This window comes from Anser brachyrhynchus (assembly GCF_964034855.1).
Source record: "Anser brachyrhynchus genome assembly, chromosome: 2".
Taxonomy (NCBI): Eukaryota; Metazoa; Chordata; class Aves; order Anseriformes; family Anatidae; genus Anser; species Anser brachyrhynchus.
In genome coordinates this window covers 86,062,122-86,084,367 of record NC_137695.1, presented here as the reverse complement: position 1 = coordinate 86,084,367, position 22,246 = coordinate 86,062,122, and the positions used below count along the sequence as shown (strand labels likewise).

The following is a 22,246-nucleotide window of genomic DNA, read 5'->3' as shown; positions in this document are numbered from 1 at the left end:
TCATTACAATAAAAAAAAAAAAAAAAAAAAAAAGCCAGTTTGGACAAGCTGGCAGAGGTCTCCAAAATGTAGAGTTCAATGGTAAATTTTTCACCCAAGTATCACAATTTTGGCTTCTGCCACAGCCTTTGTACATGGAAGGAAGAAGCCTGAGGGATTCTCTGTGACCCCACGGTGGAGACAGAAAGACTGATTGCTGTGGAGCTAATTTCAGCCTGTCTTCAGGGTGGACAACAACATTGTATTTTGTTTATGTACCTGACAAATGGCAATGACAGGTATAGAGACATGTAATCCAGATCTGAAGGAGAATATTTACCTAACAGGCAAAGGACAGCATCTTCTGGACATTTTGTTATTATTATTATTTAATTTCAGGTCCATTTCTGTACTGTAGATAGAAGAGCTCTCATAAAGTATATGCACCTTGTTTTGTTTCCTTCTCTTCCCCACTGGGTTCATTATCAGCTTCCATCATTTATTCAGATTTCTTCCTCTGCCTATGTGGTTTTGATTAAGACATTTCTATTTCATAACTGTGCGATTTAAGACTACATCACTTAAATTAAGTGATCTGATCTCATTATCATGAAATGCTGTGAGTTAACTGAGCTCTACTTTCTTACAATTCAAGCACAAGTCTTGCCTTCATAGGAGTCTTTAGTTTGGCATGTATAGCAGAAGACAGATCTCAGTTGAACTTTTTTCTTTCTTCCATCAGCTTTCCCACTGAGATATGTTTTACGGTTTTGACACAGATTAGTATCAAACAGTCTTAGTATCCCAAACCAAGTTTGTTTCTACTTAAAAATTTTAATTGATTTTATGTCAGTACCAAGCAAATTTACTATTTTTTTTTACTTATAATAATAATAATAATAGTAACATATATTAGCTAAATTTTGTTTGATGTTTGAAGAACACTGGAATTTGTAAATAATTTGGAAACTTCATGAAGCTTTTGTACAGTTCTTGTGAATCAGGTGGAAAGCCAGGAAAGTCTTGTACTGTTTGGGCCCCTTTCGGTACATTGCATGAAATGATTTGTAGTTACTCATTACTTTCCCCTTGGCCATAAAGTAGATGAAAACTCTCAGTCGTCTGAAACTGGCAGATTCCAATAGGAATTACTGAGAATGCAGTTTTGAAAAATATCAAGCAATAGATGCTTTCCATGACAGCATTAGACATTCACTTCCTAACCAACAACACGCTTAAACCCAAGCCAATACATTTGTCCAGTCCCAAACTAATTGGGATATAATCAGCAGCTGCCAAAATGTTCACAAGAATCCTAAATGCAGCTTGTTGCTGTTTCAATCTATAGCCTCATATTTTTGTCCAACGTACTCTTGGCTGACAAGGTTCCTTGTTGCATCCTGTGACAACATAGGAACCTCAGGGTATGGATCATGCTGGGCTACATCATGGTGATTGGATAAAGCTGCCGTTCCAGCATGCCCTTTAGGCACAAGTCTTCTGTGGAGATGTTTTGAACAGCGGGTCCTGTAAAAGGCATTATGTGATTTGGGACCTTTCCACATATGCAATACAAGGCACGTCCCTTACATCTTGAAGTCCCATGGTGCAGTGCAGGAACTAGAGCACAGGTGGTCAGTGGGTTCAGCACCATGTGGATCAGCTCCATCTGGTGTACAAAACTGCAGAAGAGGAGAGGGGGCACACCAGTACAAGCGTGAGAGAGATGGACATCCCTGTAATTGTGGATCCTGGTATCAAACCTGTACTTTGAGGAGTGCCACTTCTGGGAGCTCAGAGAATCACAGAGTTAAGGTATATATGACTGGTAGATGTGCCATTTCAAATGTGCTACTGTATGTGTCATCGTGGAGATGCTGAAGTCATAGCTTTTATGTGCGTTGCTACAGACTCAGTTATTCTGCCTCATCCCTTTGATTTCTTTATCTTCAAAGTATTTAAGTTTCTCTTGCACATCAAACAGTCTCCTCTCCACTTGCTCCTGAATTCTCTGCAAGAGTCACGAGGGTAGACAGGAGAGGTGTTTAATCTGGAACTGCTTTTCACTTCTAACATGGCAACGTTTACTCAGTTGTCGTCTTCTTCCTGCAGAGTCTTGGCTGGCCTTTGAGGCCAGGTTAAGTCCAAGCTGTTATTAAAAGATCCCTGGGTGAAGAAGGTACCTCAGAATGATCAGGCCACCAGTCTGGAAAATCATAAATTTCTTCCATGCAGAACTACACCATCATTTCTAAATGCTCAATTGCTTTATCCATTATTTGCATGTGTGAGTTAGCACTTCAAGGACAGAATATATTTTGCCTTCTTACAGCAGCCGTAAATACTTTACATATAAAATACTGCTTTATTCATTACATTACAGACACCCTTGCAACTGATTACACTTACAGATAAGCAGCCTATAAACCTCTGTGGATCAATAGCACAGTGCTTCCATTCATATTTATGTGACTCCATTTAGATAAATTAAAAGAAAAAAACAAACGATGATAAAACTTTTAAAATGAAGGTTGACAGAACAGTGTATTTTGCAAGACAGTTACTTCTTTTAAGTGCACAGTTGTATACTTTCAGTTGGATTTGCAATTAACTCTCTACATCCCTTAAAAGTTCTTGATATCAGGATTCTGGTAATTTTAGTTTTCTGCTCATTTTCTTTTGCCAAAAAAATGCTATTTCAAATGCCAATAAATCTTTGCTCTTTTCATAACTTATGAAACATTTGAAATAATTTCCATTTTTTTACATGCATTTCTGTGCTGGTTGGTGGTTCATAGATTCCAAGTATCACTATATTAAGCATGTCAATCAAGCAGCAAATGTCACCACCAATGGTACTTCCAGACCGGCACTAGCAGCAATCACTAGCCATATGATCCTCACCACAACAAAATGGCTGGGCAGAGATGCAAAAGTCTGCCCAAACCTGACATGGATAGCACTGGGGTCAGTTTTGTACCATACCCATATGAAATAGGAACAGTAAAAAATTTGTGAAATCTATAGTGTTCACATGAGGCAAGGTCTGTTCTAACAGTTGGTTGTTTCCAAAATCTATGGCAAATTTTCAAGGAGATTGAAATATTAATAAAACATCACAGAAATGTGAGATAAATGATTTTCACTCTGAAATTCTATTGCTTTATAAAGATTTGCACTTTCTTGAACTAAAATGACACCAACTTCCTCTTCCACCCACCATCTACTCCAAAATTCAGGTAACCAGAAGGTCAAAACAAGATGAAGAGATTGTTTATAAATGCTTAAAAACTGTCATTTCTAGAAAAATGTCACTAGAGAATAAATGAAAGAGAAAGAGCTACAATACTAGTACAATGAACACGCTAGTTCTGACCTTTTAAAGATTCCTTAAGGATCTCAAGGCAGCTATGTAACTTTTGTATACAAATATATACCATTTGTCTTGAAAAATCAAATCATCAACTAATTTCTGTGCATTTTTTTAAACCCAACAGAATGTAGCATTTTCCTTAATTTTGACAAAGTATGTACTTCTATTCTGCTCCAGGACATACAGTGCCTTGAAAAGGAAATTATCTAAAAGTGTTGTTCAACACAATTAATAGGATCCATTAATGGAGCTTGTGCCTTCACATGCACAACTTCATCATCAGAGCAGAATATTTTTGCCATGAAGTCTAGGAACTGTCAGTGAAGCAAGTGCTGGCATTTGGAGCTGCTTAAAATTATTTCCTTTGACTGTTGTCTATTATTTAATTAATCAGCATTAACTGAAAACAATCTCTCCCACTGCCTTTTCGAAAAACTCATGATTTTATCTGTTTTGTGTGTAAATGTGTGTATATTTTTACTCTCTATTTCTGACATAAATTTCATTAAATATTCAGGTTCCTTTAATATGGTTCAAAAAAATAGTCAAATTTACAGAAAAAGTCAAGATCCATAATGCCATACAACTAGAAGGAGTGCTGAGACATTTCCTTTAGTAAATAGTTTGCAGTTATTTAAAAAGAATCTCTGCTCCTTAACCTTCAAAGTTGAAGTACGTATTTTACAAAGACCATTAAGGCTTGCTCTGTGTTTTATATGAAAACACTTAAACAAAGGTTGATGTAAGGTGTTAGCTGCTTGAAGGACCTTGTGATATGCCTGCTGTTGAATATGCAACCTCAGCAATTCAATTGCTGTGAACATTTATTATTAAAACAAAAGCATATTTTTTTTTTGTGGTGTTCTTATTAGAAGTCTCCCAACCTTTTCCGTGAACCTCTTCAAATATTACACACTTTTAGTTTATCCAGAACCAGAACCTGGTAACTTAAATGGTAATTCTAGTATAATTTTCAAACAGAGACGGGAGGGGGTGGTCTCTTATAGGTCATATTCTACTGTTACTTGATTTACTGTAGCATGTAAGAGCTGATTGTGCACTTAATAAAGGAGAGAAACAATATGCTCCTAAATAATAGATCAAGGAGCCCATCAATGTTGCCCAACTGAAAATGCCTTACTCTGTGGAACACAAAGAACAAAGCGGCATGGGCTGATTTGCTGTACCTGGACACTGCTGTGTGTTGCAGAGGGCTTCTTCAGTGTGTAGTCCAAGGCAGATATCTCCTCCGTATGCTGGCGCTGGATTTGTGCAGGAGCGGGTTCTCATATAATGCCCTCCGCCACAAGTTGCTGAGCACTTTGACCAAGATGACCAACAAGACCAGCCTCCATCCACTGAAAAGACACAAAATATCTTATAGTTCCAAGTTAACGTGTTACATGGCATAATATGGCCCATCCTTTCTCTTGTTTTGTGGATCTAATTCATAATCTACTGAAACTACTGGACATTTTTAGTTCCCACTTAAGACAATGAATTGAATCATACCACAAAATTACTAAATTCACATCTTTAAAAGTCTACTCGTATACTGGGAAGTCTATCATTGTTACTTATTCACATAATAAACTTCCAGAGAGTAGCATAATAGATTTAAGATAACATTTTTTTTCTTTTCTAATTTGTGAGGAAATAAAATACCAATGCTTGTTTAGCAGAAGTGTTACAAGCCCAAAGTAAATTTTCAATCACAAAATAAAACTAAGCCCCAGAATATCAAAAGAAAGGCTGTGGAATCTAGGTTTTGTTTCATAACCCAGATGGGACTGCTTTAGCTGTACATTCCATTTCAATTGATCCAACACAGTTGTAGGGTTTGATGGGCCGCTATAATGCTACAGTCCATAGTTCTAGCACAGATGCCAGTAGCAGAATGATGCCAGTACTATCAAAAAGCACCAGAAGAATGTCAAAAAGGAGTTGTCACTTTGAGTTTCAAACACAAGTTGAAAAAAAAAAAAGAAAAAAGAATAAAATCCATTAGTATTTACTGATTTCTGTATGTCAAACTCTTTTCCATTTATGGGCTCAGTTTTCGCAAGATTCCTATGAAAAGCAGGTCGGATTTCCCAGGAGACCCATTTCTCAGATGGCTTTCAAAATGTGGTCACTGGACAGGCTTTTAAAGAAGGTTCACCTGATTGCCTGCCCTGAATTGGGTCCTTTGTAGCCTCGGTCCTTAAAGCTAGTACTCCAGGACATATTTCTGGCATTTATGGCCATATTGCAGCCCATTTGCCAGAGACAGACACATGACAAAGTCAGACATACTTTTCCCTGGTACAGCATTTCCTCTGCAAATAATCTCAGTATTTTCTTCATTTCTCTTTCAATTTTAGTGTATAAATAAATAAATAAATAATCAAAATATCAATACCCTACAAAAAAAAAAGTTATTTTGAAACCTCTGTTTGAAGTGTTTTCACTCGCCTCCTTATTACTTAAGTAAGGAAGTGATTTGCCATGTCTGCACCTGATTGAAAGAAATACAGTGTGTGTAATTTAACTGACAGTCATAGAAGAGACCCTGTATGTAATAATGGCAATTTACCAGTAAAGTACTACAGGGTCCTGAACTGAGCATAGCATTTGTCTTTTTTAGCTCCCACCCCTTAGAGCAGCAGTGGGCATTTTAGCACACAAGAGAGAAACTTATTATATATTACTTTTAAAAATATGAAGTACACATTTTTTATACACAATTTTTGTGGTGCACTTGAGACATTCCTTGTAAGACCTGACTTTATGTTTCATTGAAACATTGTCACTGAAGTCTTCAAAACATTCATACAGCATTTCACAATGACTCAGTCAGATCCTTTCCATTCGATTAATCAAATTGCCTTTCAAGGGGTAAAACCATTTCCACAGGATTATTGAAAAGCTATTTCATAATTGTCTCTTACAAATGAAAAAGAGATTCCAAATCTAAACAAACAAACATACAACCCTTAAATGAAAATATTTATGTAGCATTTGCATTTAAATTCTCTCTTAGATGGACACATTGTAAAACATTAAAAAAAGACTCATTTTGTCATTTTGTTTTTGTAGCATTGTATATTGCAAATGCACCCTGTGAGTCAGGTAGAATGATTTCCATGCAAAGACTGCAACAGTGAGAAAACAAGCTATTAGAATGTGATTATTTTGATATTAAAACTTGTATGCGCATTTATGAAAGTAATTTCAGATACAGCATACCCTCAAGTTCTCATGTGCTAATCAAACAGGTGATTCACTAATGCATACCTAAGGCTGTTAGTTAACTAATCCTGTAAACACAATTGTTGAATATGTATCATTTTATTCTCTGTATTTTTATAATATTATCCTATCAATCAAGGAAGAAGAGAGCTGACACTTCTTTGCTAAGAGCAGTTGTAAAAACTTTTGCAAGTGATGTATCTAGACTCTGAATAGCCTGATTGGATAGACAGAATTTGGGGAATCTGGTGCTATATTCCGAGTATGGCATTTTAAATAAATTATTTAGATTGTTAAGGAATTCAACGGATGCTACATTATTTTTTTCCAGGATATATTTATCAGCCAAATCATCTAGCTATACAGATGTATGAGAGAGTTTTACACCATCTACCATAAATAAATACTGCATCTTTCTAGAATGCTTGACTTGTTCTCTCATTCATATACCCACTGGAAAACAAATATGTCTTTTGCCTGAGATAACTCTGTTAATGCAGTATTATGCAAGCTCATATCTAACAAAGCCACTGGTTATTTATCTTCAGCGCTGGTGAAATATACTGTGTAATTTTATAACAATTTCAAGAAAATACACAATATCTTTTATTCAGAACTTGCCCTTATTTTTTTAAATGTTATCAAATAAAAGCAGAAGCTGTTACCCAGCTATTCATTTCATGAGATATTGAGCCTTTACCTTTCCAGATACTCCTTCTCTCTTCTTTTTTTTTTTAAGTGTAAAATAAATCCTTTACTAGCTCAAATGTATAATCAGATGGATTTCCATTGCTGTACATAGATCTTTATGAAATCTAGTGACAGCCCAAGATTGCACAGACTGAAGATAAACTGTCTGCAAACATTCCCTGTGCCTTGTTCAGAGTAATGGAAGCATGGTCCCCAACATTTTCTACATATTTTGTAATGGATGATAGTGAAAATTACAAATGTGCATGCATTTGAATCTGTCATCTGCTGTCTATCCATACATGACCAATAACAAAGAGTGATGTGATATCCGAGAATGTCACCATGCTCCACAGCTATGCTGGTCATGACTATACCATAAACCTTCAGATGTAAATGGAGAAGTGGGTCTAAAGCACATAGGAAAAGACAGACAATATAATAGAGAATGTTAAACTCGATCATGGGTGAGCTGGATGGTGCAATTATAATTGTTTTTCTTAGCAACTCTTTACGGACATTCTGCCATCCTAAATTTCTACGCCTTTCAAGGACTATCATAACTACCTCTTTTGTTTGCCCCCAGAAATTTTCCTTCTCAGCAACAGAGCATGATAAAACATCATCATGGTTTAATAAGATCAAAGGAGTCGATATTTAGTGCTTCAGTTTTTACAAGACATAAATAGAGCTCTGTGGTTTCTTTCATCTTTCTTTAAAGTTGCTTGGCAACACAGCACCATCTGTTTTGTCTGTGTGTGTGTGTGTGCTGTTTTTTTTTTTTTAATTTGTTTTTTCCTTTTGTCATGGAGTCCTTAATATTATTTCTGTTTCTTACAGAAAGAAAAATATGAAGCTGCAATGAAAATACCAGTCACTACAGTTTCTTTACATAACACTTTTGTAGACCTGTTGGACAAAATAAAGTAGTTAAAGAAGTTCCACAATGAAAGATACAAACAGTCTTTACATTTCCTGACAATTCCTGAGGTTTGTTCCTTTTGGAAGGAGGCCTATTCAGCTAGTGGGGTGCTCTCAAACAATGTTTTTTTCTTTTGCAGTAAGCAAAAAAATTTTTGCCTGCTGACTATGTCACGATTAATACATATTTCTTTACTATAATGAAAAAAAGCCATGGAGTAAAGGATGTTCTAGGGAGAAACAGTATATAGAAACATGATCTCCTGGGGACATGATAAAAAATCCACGCTGCTGGACATTTTCCAAGAGACTAGTAAACTGGATATCCTCCTCTGCACATGGATTTTATAAGAAAGAGGAAAGAAGCGTGGGCCCACACACTGGCCTCACCTGCTTTCATGATGACAGAGACAGGATTGCGGGCTTTTTCATATACTGTCTGGTCTTATTTCAAATTTAAATATCCAACAAAATTATTCCTGTTTTTTTTTTGTTGTTGTTTTTTGTTTTTTGTTTTGTCTATGACTTCAGGTTTGTAACTTTTCATGTTCATCTTTTTGAAAGTGTAGCAAAAGAGAATAAGTAATGGTGAGAAATGTCAGTCAGTCTTTTCTATATGCATGATGGAATATAAATTGAGGGGCAGTAGTCTCTTACACCCACTGAAATGCAGCTGGTGTGTTTCACAGCAGCTGAGTTAAATCTGGGGGCACTGTCTGTTGAGCAGTTTACAGACCTAAGAGTGTACTGCCCCCATCCAGGCACACAGGGATCATCCCATTCCACATCACATAGTCTAATGCTTTTTCCTAGTTCTAAAGGGTATGGCTGCATATGTTTTACTGTGGGAAAGAAGTTTTTACATCAAAGCTTGAAAAGGCGAAGTCTTGTTTCTGTGATGCCACATTCACCTTTTATTCATAAAAGCAGTGCTAGATGAAACAAACAGTCAATTTAGTGTAGTGCAGAAACACAGAGAGCAAAGTAATGCTTCTAGGGAAAGCACAACAACAAAACCTAAGGATCAAATTGGGTTTAAGTCTGTAGCTGAGACCCTTAAATTAGAAGAGCAATAGATACTTCCAAAAGGCAGCTCAGCTCTCTCTTCACTGGCAACAGAGGAAGCCTAGAGAGATCAATGTCTATGGAGAGATGGACTTCAGCAGCCTCAGAGACAAGATTTATTGACTGCGGGATAATTTTGTCCATTCCTTTAAATATACTCCTGTTGCCTTCTGGCCAAGTATGACTGCAAGGAAAAAAAGAATAAGGAAGAAAAAAATAATAAAAGCAATAATGAAGAAAAAAAGCAGCAAGCAATAATTGGCTTTAGGGGATGCATAAATTCCAGAAATGGTATTTCAGGGAGTTTTTTATATCTGAAACTATTGTTAGCACATTTACTGATGAAGGCCTGGAGTTAATCTATTCTGATTTTCTCAAGCAAAACATCATCACTAAACCAAACTAAACATACTATGATAAAAAATTGGAACTGGAAACTGGTGAAATCTCAAAATATTGGCATGAAGTAGCAGAATTTCAAATCACAGACAACAACCGTCCGTTTCCACCTCTGATCCACCAGTATGCTCTGAGTAAAAGATGGGATAGAAACTCACTCAATGAGTTAAAATGGCATTCAGATAGCTATGCTTAAAGCTCTTAATTAAAGGCACTTTGGTGAAGCATCTCTTTGTGTAAAAGAACAAAAGATAAGGCAACAAGAAACAAAGTAAAACAAAAATGAAGAAAAAAATGTCATTTCTTACAGTAATAACTGGAGAGATCTGTAATGTTGTGAATTCCTTATGTTTATTATTTCCAAATGCATATCTTTTAGTTAGTATATTCCTGTAATTTTTGTAAATCTGCAGAATTTACCATTCAAACAATGCTTTTCTTCATCATCTATTTCTTTTTGTGATGTAAATATCTCACAAGCTCCCAAGAACAAAAAAATCTTGGTATGCTTGATTATAGTTTCCTTTATTTTTATATTGACCACATATCAGTAACTGAAAGAAAACAGAAATGTATTTACAGAATCTTTCTATAGTTATTGAGACTCTTCAATGCTTGCCAGCTTGACTCTATTCACCACTTTTCTGGGACATAAAAAAAGAGATGAGGCACAGGGCCAAAAGATAATTTGTTAGTGCAAGACAACAGTGCAAATTCTCTTGCTCCTCAAAACAGTTTGGCTGCATGGAAATTGAGTACTGTGAATAGGTCCTATCCTACACTAAAATCCTAGATTATTTCTGCAGATTATTTGAGAGACTGCTAGTTAGTTGAAGCCAAAATTGTGTGAAGGATCATTCTAAAACTTGTACAATGTAGACAAATCATATTTCTGGGCCTGGGTACAATTAATTTCTGGTAAATTTCTGGCGCCGGTCAATTTGCTGTTATATATTCAGCTGTTGAATACTATGAACAAAAATTAATCTGTCCAGTAAATCCTATCAATCCACACTTCAGTGGACTATTTACTTTGCTACAAGCTGTGGGAAAAACTTTGCAGTAGTTTCTCTCTCCCCTCAAGAATGATTTAGGAGTAGCTGCTGAAGGCAGGTTCAAATTGGCTTCAGTATTTTTTCTTAAAGTTATGGGAGCCTGCAGTACATTTAATAATAAATTATTGGCTATTCATAAGTATATTTAAAATTATGCTGAAAGACATTTAATGAGACAAAAGAGCCTTGTACATTTGATGATTGCTCCAAGGACTTTTTCATTGTGTCAGTACTTCAGGGCACAGTATCTTCCAGGATGCCACGGAGCCCAATTTAAATGACTTAGATGCGCAAAGTCTATGGACTTTCAGCAGGACTTAGGCACTGTTTGGTATTTTTCTCAATCACTTCTTTTTCACTAGTTTATATAGTAAGGGTTTGATCCTGTCTGCAACATGCGAAATGGGTAGCAAAGCAGAACCTAAGCCAGAATTAACAGGACTGCTTCTTTATGGCTGCCATCCTGCTCCTTCGTGCTAATCTGAATATCTCTGAAAGGTTAATGACTGAACTATAAGTAAATAGATTTGTGCCAGCAGGGAACATGTGAAGCAGTCCTTACCCTGAGGAAGCTCAGGTAAACCTTAAAAAGCATCAAATTCTTCATTACATTTTTTATTTCTAGTACTACAGACAACACTTTAGTGTCGAGGTCAGAACAAAATTCCATCACATTCCTTTTCCTTTCTGTCTGCACTTCCATTTTCTTACACAGGCAAGAATGAACCTTGCAGAGTCCCCTTTTTTTTTCCTCTGTGCCCACAATGGCAAGAAAGGCCTGACGTATCTATTTCTGCTCAGTCCCTGCATCTGTTTATAGCCTACTATAAATGAGGTAGTAATACCATGAGATCTACACCTACACCAACCTTTCTCAGTAACATCTGCAAGGGCTGTATGATCAAAGCCTAAAGGGACATTTCAGAAACTCACTTAGACAGTGTGGATAAGAATGACTACATATACCTGTTCCGAACACAAGCACCCAGGAAATAAAAACTACTTGCCTAGTGCAAAGGTTAATGAGAAGACTGAAAACTGACCTAACCATGGTTTCTTTTGCTGGCTGCTCTCCCCTGTGCCCTTGCTATGGGGTCTGCCAAGTCTGCTGCTAATTGAACAGTGAAAGCTACTTTCCTCCTCCTTGGGTACTGCAAGAGAATTTCACCAGAAAGTGCTAGCTTGTTGTGCCCAAGTGTCTCCTTCAGAACTTTGCTGGCTTCAGTGGGCTTTTGCCCAAAATTGAAGCAGGGATCTGCAACAGAAATTCCTTTTGGATCTGAGCCACCAGGAAGAGAGATGGAGGCTGCCCCTGACCTAGAGTTGCCAAGAAATACTGCTGTTTCCTTTAGGCATAAAAATGCATAGAAGTTCATGGTCACTGAGCAGCCAGAATGGTCTTAGAACTGCAGTTTTGTAGAATATTTGCCAAAGCACATTATTTAGGCTTAATTCAAGAAGGAAATATGTTTTTCAAGAAACTACATCTTCCTGAAAGGGAAGTCCTGTCTTCTGGACAGATCTATTGCTTAGTTTCTGATGCAGAGAATGGAAAATGGCTGTCTGAATCTCACCAAGCATAAGGAATGTTATGAGATTGGACAAAATGTTCATACTAAAAAAAATCATGTGTGTGTTTACAGAACGCAGTTTTAACTTGTAATATACATATATACATATACACAAACACACAAATATATATATGTATGTATATGCACTTGTATATTACTATAGTAATCCTTCAGGTTCATACTTGAATGTCAAAAGCTCCAAGTACTCAATAATAAAATATGCAGCATGGTTATACATAATTAATATAATTAGAGATGTAGGAAAGCTTATTTCTAAATTTATTTATTGATACTGGAAAGAACTGAGACTCTCAATAGTTATCCTTCTTTTATTACTTAATGTACCTTGAGTTCTTTTCTCCTATTCCAATTTCACTTTCTTTTCTTCATCTGTTCTCAACAACATTCTTCCACTTTCTTTTTCCACAAAGCCTTCTGCAAAGCTCAAAAGCCATTGAATTTGGATGTCTGTTTTATGAAGGGTGAGAGGTGACTAGAACCAAGATGTTTTTTTCTTCCCAAATCTCTAAGATACAAAAATGATTTATAACCTAGAGTAGTTTCCTGAAAACATATATTCTACTTGCAATCCTTCTTATAGAATCATAAAACAACTGTCAACAAAGGAGAAGCTCAAGCTTCCAAGAATAATCTAAGGCCTGCTTGAAATACCATCAATTTTGGTGATCAGTCCTGAACTTTATTTGCTAGAAGCTCTACACTCAAAAGCTAGCAGATTTAATTCTATCAATCACTGTAATGAAAGTTATATTTTTACTTTAAATAAAGACGAGGGCAGTTTTCTCATAAGGTATTTTTTCTCTTATGAGCTTATTTATTAAAGCTGTATTTTTACTCAAAAATGAAAGATGACATAGCTTTTAATATTGTTGATGATAAACTTATTGACATCACTTAGAAATCTTACCCAAATCCACTTCAGCATAACTGGCTGTCACAGTTTCACGGGGTATGAACGCATTACTGAGCAAAAAAGAAAATCTCTCTTTCTAGAGGCCAAGAAACATGATCTCTTGAAAAGGTAACCAAAAAAAGGGATTTCCATGTGGTACTTATCACTTAACCATTCCTGTCTGAGATGAGTACTCACCTTACTTAAAGATATTTCTGCAACATAAACTACAATGGGCTTCACTGCTATAGGCAGTTATCATAAACGTGTATTTTGCAATAGAACATAATCACTGAAATATCTGTGTAGACTTTTGGCAAGCTCAGCTGGACTAATTTGCTAATTTGTTTCCTTGGAAATGAAAACAGCTGGTAAAAGAATTATTTGAGCTGTAATTTACTTTTAAAAAAATAAAACCCAACACAACCACATAAAACAAACAAACAAATAAAAACACGCCATGAGGATGAGTTATATTATTTTCACATACTTCTCTTGTTTCAGTTGACTCTTACCTGGACAAGGCAAAATGTTGCATTCTTGGTACTCTAGAGATGGACCAAGGCAAGGAAGACCACCATACTTGGGCTCAGGATTGCTGCAGACTCGTTTGCGATTCCGTATACCTCTACTGCAGTCACGACTGCACTGAGACCATGGAGACCATGGTGACCAGGCACCATTGATGGTGTGAGCAGAGTACCTTCCAGCACGCAAGAAATCCCCTGATAATCCTAATAAAATAAATGTTGAAAAAAAATACAGAATTAAAACAACATCACATCCTCAAACAAACTTCTCCTCCTCAAATTTACTCCTAGGCTTCTAATAGTACTATGACCAGCAGGGTCTTGTCTCTTAATCTTACAAGCCAAGCCTTAGGTTCATCTCAGGAATTTCTTCCATAATAGAAATTTCATAATCACTTGCACAGAACTACAGTGAAGATCTGGATCCGTCTCTTAGGAGTTATTGCCACTGTTTTAGAGCAAGAAGCTGGCACAGAAGACAAGACTGAGCTGCCTGTGACCACTCATCAAGCCACTTCTGGTCCTATTGCTGGGATCTACCCACTTTCTTTATCCAGCCATTCTCCACTACCACTTGCCGTACCCAGAGGTTCATGGGTCTCCTTGAAAACAGTGCATTGTATTTGTCATAACCATAGTCATTTTTTTGACAGTGCACTGCTATAGTTCAACAAAGTCTAGTGACACTGCCCTTTAATGAAGAGCAATTTTTTTGCCAGTTTAAAAAACAGTTTTATTCCACTGAGCCAAGTGTTTTAAACCACATACAGAAATCAGCCTTTTGGAGACACACATGATAGAATACTTTCTAGTGAAAATAAAAATCTGGGAAGTGGAAAACAACTTTTTTTAATAGAGCTTAGTTCTGAGAAAAAGCATTAGATTAAACAGTGATGGAAACTGAAGTCTATTATTTATCAAAAAAGGAAAACACACAGAATCTCATTCACGTCATATGAACGATATGCTTAGATGTAGCCCAGGTGAAGTTCTAAGTATCTGCAGTTAATTGCTCTATCTTTGTCACTTACAGGGTTGGTCCTGATTGGAAAGAGACTCCATCAGCTATACTCAGAACAACATTGGACTCACTCTTGAGCTGTAGCATTATCTCTAAGCACCAACACCAAAAGCATCTCTGGCATCACTACTGGGATTTCCTACTGTTGCTAAAGCTGTTCACTTTCCCCAGTGCTAGCAACACTGGGAATTCAATGATCGGTGGACCACTAACTTCTGCTTTTATTATAAGCACTTCTTTAATTAGTTGTGTTGAGAGAAAGTCCCATGAATGGTACTTAAAACAGCAGAGGACATGGCTGCCTGCTTATGCTAGAGCTTCTGTATTGCTAAGTACAGATGAACAGTATCACCAACAGTGGAGAAAACCAGAGAATTGTTTGTAACTTACACTGCAGAACAAACTTGTGTTTTGAAGAAAATGTTTTATGCCCTACCCCCAAGCACAGGCACCATGGGAGAGTGAAGTGGAGCTACAGAAACAGGAGAGAGACTGAGGCAAGAACTGGAAACAGCTACAGGTAATACAGTCAAGAGACTGCCTGGCAGGAGTCCTGGACTGAGCACCTACCATACAATGCGTAATCAGCATGGGAGGAGCCCCATTTTTGTGGTGTCCAGAAGAGAGGCAATTACACCCCATTTCTGCCAGTGCTTATGGCATTATTAAGTTCTACCTAAGTAAGTTCTGCTTAAATTCTGCCCTGAGAAGTACATCCATAATCATCCCAAAAGACGATGCATATTTTTATTCAACACTTGATAAGAACTGGCAGCGTTGGAATGATGATGCAGTGACACAGAAATACATGTAATAAGAAACTGTTGTGATTAGTAAGAAACCAGAAGAACAGCAATATAAAAATGACTAAAAATGGGTAAAATCTCTCAGTGATTACAGAGGGTAACTATTTCTCTCCTGCTGAGCCAGATTTTATTACACAAAGATATTAAAAGCAGCATTTCAAGAAACATGACACAGATTCAAATCTAAAATGGGAGGAATTACACAGAAACAGTACAGGAATTATGAATACAGGAATACAGGCCCACTTTCTAGTTCTGTAAGAGCCCTTCAGTTGTTTTTTTTTTTTTTTTTTTTTTTTTTAACTTTGCATCATTTCAGTCATCAAAATGTGAAGATTAAGCCCACAGGGACCTGCGAGACCAAAATAATAGTATTTTTCCAATACCAGGATTTCAAACAAGGGTGGTTTTTTTTTTTGTTTTTTTTTTTTTTTTTTTCCAAGCTATTAAATTAACAGCAGTGCAGAAAATGGGAAAAGCGTTCTTAATCAGACTAGATTGCCAGTCGTTTTCCTCATAAAACACTTCAGCATGCACCACTTAATACCACTACTAGCATATTCGGAAAACATTTCTTCAGGATAAATGTATATTTTTGAGTCCTAAGGAAAATGTGTGACCTTATTTGTCATTATGATATTAAACTTCTTGCAATTTAAATTGGGAGATGGGGAGGGAAATCATCTAAGGGAAAACTCTGAGGTAGTTTAGCTCTGAAACACAAGAATATCCTAACAAATCTTTTCAGCATGTAGTTTGGTCTGCCACAAGTGTTCCCATGTGTTTTCTTCTTTAAAAGGCATTAGAATATTTATTACAGGGAGCCATCTTTCCACAGTTTTGCAGTAATTTACATAGTGCTCATAGAGGGGCTTTTAGAACTTCTTTCAGCAGAAAGTGCACAGAAAAAATAACATTGTGACACTAATGATATTAAAAATAACAAGATCTTTTTACATTCTGGAAAAATTAAACTATATATTGCTTGACCAACTTTGTAGACTTCTACAATGAGTTTACTAGGTTCATGGATGAGGGGAAAAGAGTGGATGTTACTTAACTTAAATAAGGGTTTTCACACTTTTCTCCATAACATCCTCATAGACAAGCCAACAAAGTATGGGCTTGATAAGTGGATGGTCATGTGGACAGAACATTGGCTGAATGGCCAGGCTCAGAGGTTTGTGGTCAGTGACACAAAGTTCAGTTGGAAACAAATCACTGGTGGTATATGCCAGGGGTCAATAGCAGGACCAATGAATGTCTTCATTAATGACCTGGACGATGGGGCAGAATGCACCCTCAGCAATTTCACTAATGATACAAAACTGGGAGGAGTGACTGATATGCTGGATGGTTGCACTGCACCGCCACTGGTCGGAGAGGAATCTCATGAAGTTCAGCTAGGGGAAATGGAAAGTATTGCATTTGGGGAGGAGAAACCCAATGCACCAGTAAGCATTGAGGCTGACCAGCTGGAAAGCAGCTCTGTGGAGAAGGCCCTGGGGGTGCAGCTGACCATGAGCCAACAATGTGTCCTTGTGGCAAAGGTCAACATCAGCTAGAGCTGCATTAGAAAGAGCATTGCCAGGTCAAAGGAGGTGGTCCTTCCTCTCTACTCTGGAGTGCTGGGCTCAATTCTGGTCTCCCCAGAGACACCTGATTAACTATATTACTCAACTGATTTATGCCTTAGTTTCAAGGCAGATTTATGCCTCCTGTTCAAATGTAACAATAAAAACTCAACTAGCCAAGCAGGCTAGGTTAGTAACTATGGGAAAAAAATAATCTGGAGCCAAAATTCAAGTATCCTGAGTAATTTCTAAAGACAGCATGAAATATTGCTTAAAGTGCAGCAGGTTGGTTGACAGCAAGTTGAATATGAGCCAGCAGTGTGCCCTGGCAGCCAGGAGGGCCAACCGTATCCTGGGATGCATCAAGCACGGCATTGCTAGTCGGTCGAGGGAAGTGATTGTCCCGCTCTACTCTGAGCTGGTGCGGCCTCACCTCGAGTACTGTGTGCAGTTCTGGGCACCACAGTACAAAAAAGACATTTAACTGTTTGAGAGTGTCCAGAGGAGGGCAACGAAGATGGTGAAGGGCCTAGAGGGGAAGACATGAGGAGCGGCTGAGGTCACTTGGCCTGTTCAGCCTGGAGAAGAGGAGGCTGAGGGGGGACCTCATTGCAGTCTACAACTTCCTCGCAAGGGGGAGTGGAGAGCCAGGTGACCTATTCTCCATTATCACTGGTGATAGGACCTGTGGGAATGGTGTTAAGCTGAGGCAGGGGAAGTTTAGGCTGGACATCAGGAAGAGGTCCTTCACAGAGAGGGTGGTTGCACACTGGAACAGGCTCCCCAGTGAAGTAGTCACTGCACCAAGCCTGTCTGAATTTAAGAAGCGATTGGACTGTGCACTTAGTCACATGGTCTAAACTTTTGGGTAGACCTGTGCGGTGCCAGGAGTTGGACTTGATGATCCTTATGGGTCCCTTCCAACTTGGGATATTCTATAATTCTATGATTCTAGGTAACAGATAAGCAAAGATTGTTTCAATGTTGTAATTTTCTGAAGATATTCTGCTAGTATCTGAAAATATCATTGAAGCATAAATCTTTTATAACTTCACACGTATATACCTATAACTGATAAAAAACGTATAAACCTTAAAAACTTCTATTGTAAAAACAAATGGTAAAATGCAAGGAAAAACAGAAATGCAATGCAAGGGTAACATTTTAAAAGAAAACAGTGTGCAGAGGGAGGATATTTATGTCACCATGAGAATTTTACTTTTTGCACCTGTTTTTTCTGTGTTTAAATATTTGATCCTAAAGTTCCATTAAAGAATTTTTGTTTGTCAATCAAACTTGAATTTGATCTCAAATTTAGTTTTAACTTTCACAGTTGTTTTTGTTCTTATCACAAAATACCATGGCTTAGCTTCACTAAAACAGTGTACGAGATAACATCTCAACATGTACTCCTCCTGACTACAGGACATTGTAGATTATCAGCACCTGTTTTATTCTGTACTAAATTCTAAATGTAGTATAGATTTACTACAGTAAACACTAGGATTTAATTAATGTAGAAGACATTGCAGCCAAAAAAAAAAAAACCCAAACAGTTATTGAGACAGAATTACAACCTGCCTTCAAAAATAATAATTCTGTTAAGTCTGGCATAGATAAAGCAGTCACAGCTGGGAATTTAAGTTCAGGTTTCCCAATATGTTTTTCTCCTTTGAAGATCTTGTGTGTTTTCCTCAGATTTTCTTCTTCCCCTCTCCCTCTCAAAACAAAATCAAACAAGCAAAAACCACCACCAACAACAAAAATAAATAAAACAAAAATAAAAACAACATCAACAACAAAACAAAACAAAGTAAAAGAAAATAGAAGACCCTTTCAAACTGACTGAAATTAGAAGGGCCTTCTTATTTATTTGTTTTGTGAAGGTATTTTGAAGGTATTTGGGAAGCTAACTTCACCTTACTATGGCCAGGTCAAAGTCAAGAGTATACACCATGGAGAGAAAGTAGTACCTCCAGAAGGTAATTTCTGCCCCTTATATCATGTGCTTATGTTCAGATGGATCCCTTGTTCTTAATGCTTATGTTTTCAATACAATTAATAGTGCTTATATATAAGAAAATTGTACAGAGTAAATTACTATGTTTAACTTAGATATTTAACATGCTTCATGAGCACACAATGAAGCATATAGTGATGTAATTTTTAGACTGTTTTAATGCTGGATTGTATAGACATTTGCCTTAAGGTATGCAGATACGTACAAAATCTCTCTTGGTTTACTTGGAATACCTGCCTGTCCCCTGTGTGAGCACCATATGAAAAGCCAAAGGCAGAGAACAAAAGGTTCATTTCTTTTCTCTTAGTCAAACCTGTCTGTAAAGCATGAATACTGTGTGCAAATGCTACTACTTGGTTGATTTAGACAGAAGTCTTACCACATGCAGGAGTCCAGTGTTTTCCTGGCAAGAATTTCTACCTCTAACTCACACTCCAAAGAAAGTTTTCTTTGCTAGTGTCTGACAGTGAAACATGATTCTGTTTAATGCGGTATGACTACAGTTACACAGTGGGAGATTATAGACAATGAGAAAATTTCTAGCTAATGGCTCTCTTCTGCAAAGAACAGAGAACTGATCTTCGCAGAACAAAACTTTGGTAATAAGGTATGCCAGGCATGCTGTACTGGTATTAATACCTTTACAAAAGCCAGCAAATTGGTGCATTTCAACATGGAGATAACAAAAAGAATGCTTTATAGTATCCAGGATCTGGTCAGGTAGAAGTAAGTTATGATGTTTCCTTGCTATTTAGCCAGAAACAGTGAAAGTGTCTGCCAAAATTCATGGTTTCCCATTCTCTTGGGTTTCTCTTTCTGTTCCAAAAGCTATAGATACACTACAGGACTCTCTTATTCATGTATTTTCTTCCCATGAAATCAAGGAGCAGTAGAGGCATGGTGTATTGATCCAAACACTAACCTGGGAGCAGGAAAATGCTCCTGGATCCTGCACTTTAGAAGCAGTAAATAAGTTTCATCACATCAGCAAGTAATACTATTCCCTCCCTTGAGCTATGAGGGCACTCACTAGGAAGAATGGAGATGTATGCTAGTTTCTGCCTTGTTGACTGCTCAATATTAAGTATTTAAATATTCAGTAGTATTGACATTAATCAGCAAAGATGCTTCTCTCTGATGAACACTTCAATTACTGTGCAACAGGGTCGCTCCCTGTCATGTTTTTGTCTGTGATAGAGTTAATTTTCTTCGTTGAGGCTTGTATGATGCTGTGTTTTGGATTTTCAATGAAAAAAATTCATTGTTCGACGGATGATTTCCAAATGAAGCAAAGCAGCAGCTGCACCAAGATGCAACAAATAAGCTATAACATCAGTACATTCAGGAATCTGATGTTCAGAACTGAAAGATAAATCTTCAAGCTAATCAGACAAAGAATGCCCTTGACTCCACACACTTGGTCTCTTGCACTCTGCCTGAAGGCCATATTTAACAAAACACAGGCACTGATACTTCTGACTTTGTTTTGTAGGAAAAGGACACCTTATGCCCCCAGCTCCAGGAGAGCATTTATGATCATAACGACAGAACTGAGGAAGGTGTCTCCATGCTTAATTTTCTTATAGCAATATGATCTAGGGCAAGCTGGCTCTTCATCTGTTTTGTCCTACTAACCTGCTCTTTAAGTAGCAAGTTGGCTTGAGTGTATTCCATTCTTAAGGGCTGACATCTCAGCTGTCAGACAATATATCTATAATCTTATATAGATGTAATTATAGTTCTTGTGATAATTCTCCTAATTCTGTATCACCTGGTAGAAAAAATAAAGTTCTCCTTCTCATATAATCTCATGAAACTTTTTAAAAGTTTCATAGATGTCAAACTCCTGGAAGACAGCAAAGATCAGCGTCAGCACCCAAAAGTCTCATTTACTATGAGAATCATACATCAATTTTAGTAGACCAAAATCTTTGCTAAACGCTAGTTTGAAACTTAATTTAGATGAAAAAGGAGAATAGAAGCACTTGTTGCAAAAGTTGTTCCATGCCAAAACCTGCCTTGCTATCCAGACACAGAAAATGAAAATTGGAGACTAAATTGGCTGAAATGGATGTGACAAATTATGCAACTAATTTTTATCTGGAGTTCCATGCTTTTGTTTTATTAGTTCATGCAGTCATTATTATGTTTTGTTTTGAAATTACTAACATCCTGCCCTCTTTAGAGTCACAGATGTCATATGAATCAATAAAGGTCTTTAACAGGATGAAAGGCAGGGAAGTGTTTAACATTGATTTTCATAATTTTGTCTGAAAAAAAATAATAAAAAATTGGAAAGCCCAAGGCTTTCCAAGCAACAGTTCTTTCTTTGTGGCCTTTGATAAGCCAAATGCCTTTAGTTGCAATTTTTTCTTCAGCTGACCTGGCTGTTGTAAAAATAAAAAAGGCTATGTAAGTAGAAAGCAGGTGCATATATATTAAACTATAATAACTAAGTATCAATATTTCCTTATACCACTATAATACTTAAAAATAAATACTGATTATATTATATAATAAATAAAATGTAATAAAGGACAGGCATTTAATTAAATATATTAATAAACCTATAGCGATTGTCTGAAGTTCTATTTTTATATGTATACACACACATTTATTCAAAAATTATGTGTGGCTGCTAGGGAAAGAATAAAATTCAGAAATAAAACAGTTCCAATCTAAAGTCATCTAGAGTTGAAAAGAGTTTTGCAGGAGTTCAGTTTGCTATCTCAGATATAAACAGAACTTGAAACTGCTGGCAATAGCATAACATAAACTTTTATAACTGAAATTATCCACTTCATAAATTCCTTATTTAGTTAAACACCTGCATGAATCTGACACATTACTTCAGCATTAGTGAGTGAATAGTTCTTCTCAGCATCAATACTATACATTCTAGATAAATATTTATCAAATGCATTAGTATTGCACAAACCCTACCACAGAAAAATGCCAAGGCAGTATAAGGAAGTTAAGAATACTCCGAGAACTAGGATACCCTGTAATTGCCCACAGATTGCTGCAAAATATTAAAACAAACTGGCAAATCTCATAGCAAGCAGTAAAAGAAACCTGATTAATCTGAATGATGAAGC

At 36.9% G+C, this 22,246-nt stretch overlaps 1 protein-coding gene across 1 annotated transcript in view; it reads right to left on the bottom strand.

The window, feature by feature from the left end:
* Nucleotides 1-22,246, bottom strand: part of SEMA5A (semaphorin 5A) — a 237,658-nt gene that overhangs the window by 12,615 nt on the left and 202,797 nt on the right. The window contains exons 17-19 of the mRNA XM_080582364.1: nt 13,713-13,931; nt 4,494-4,710; nt 1,351-1,506 (exon numbers count right to left, since the gene is read on the bottom strand). Coding sequence (XP_080438490.1) covers nt 1,351-1,506; nt 4,494-4,710; nt 13,713-13,931 — 592 coding nt within the window. The remainder of the gene's footprint in view (nt 1-1,350; nt 1,507-4,493; nt 4,711-13,712; nt 13,932-22,246) is intronic.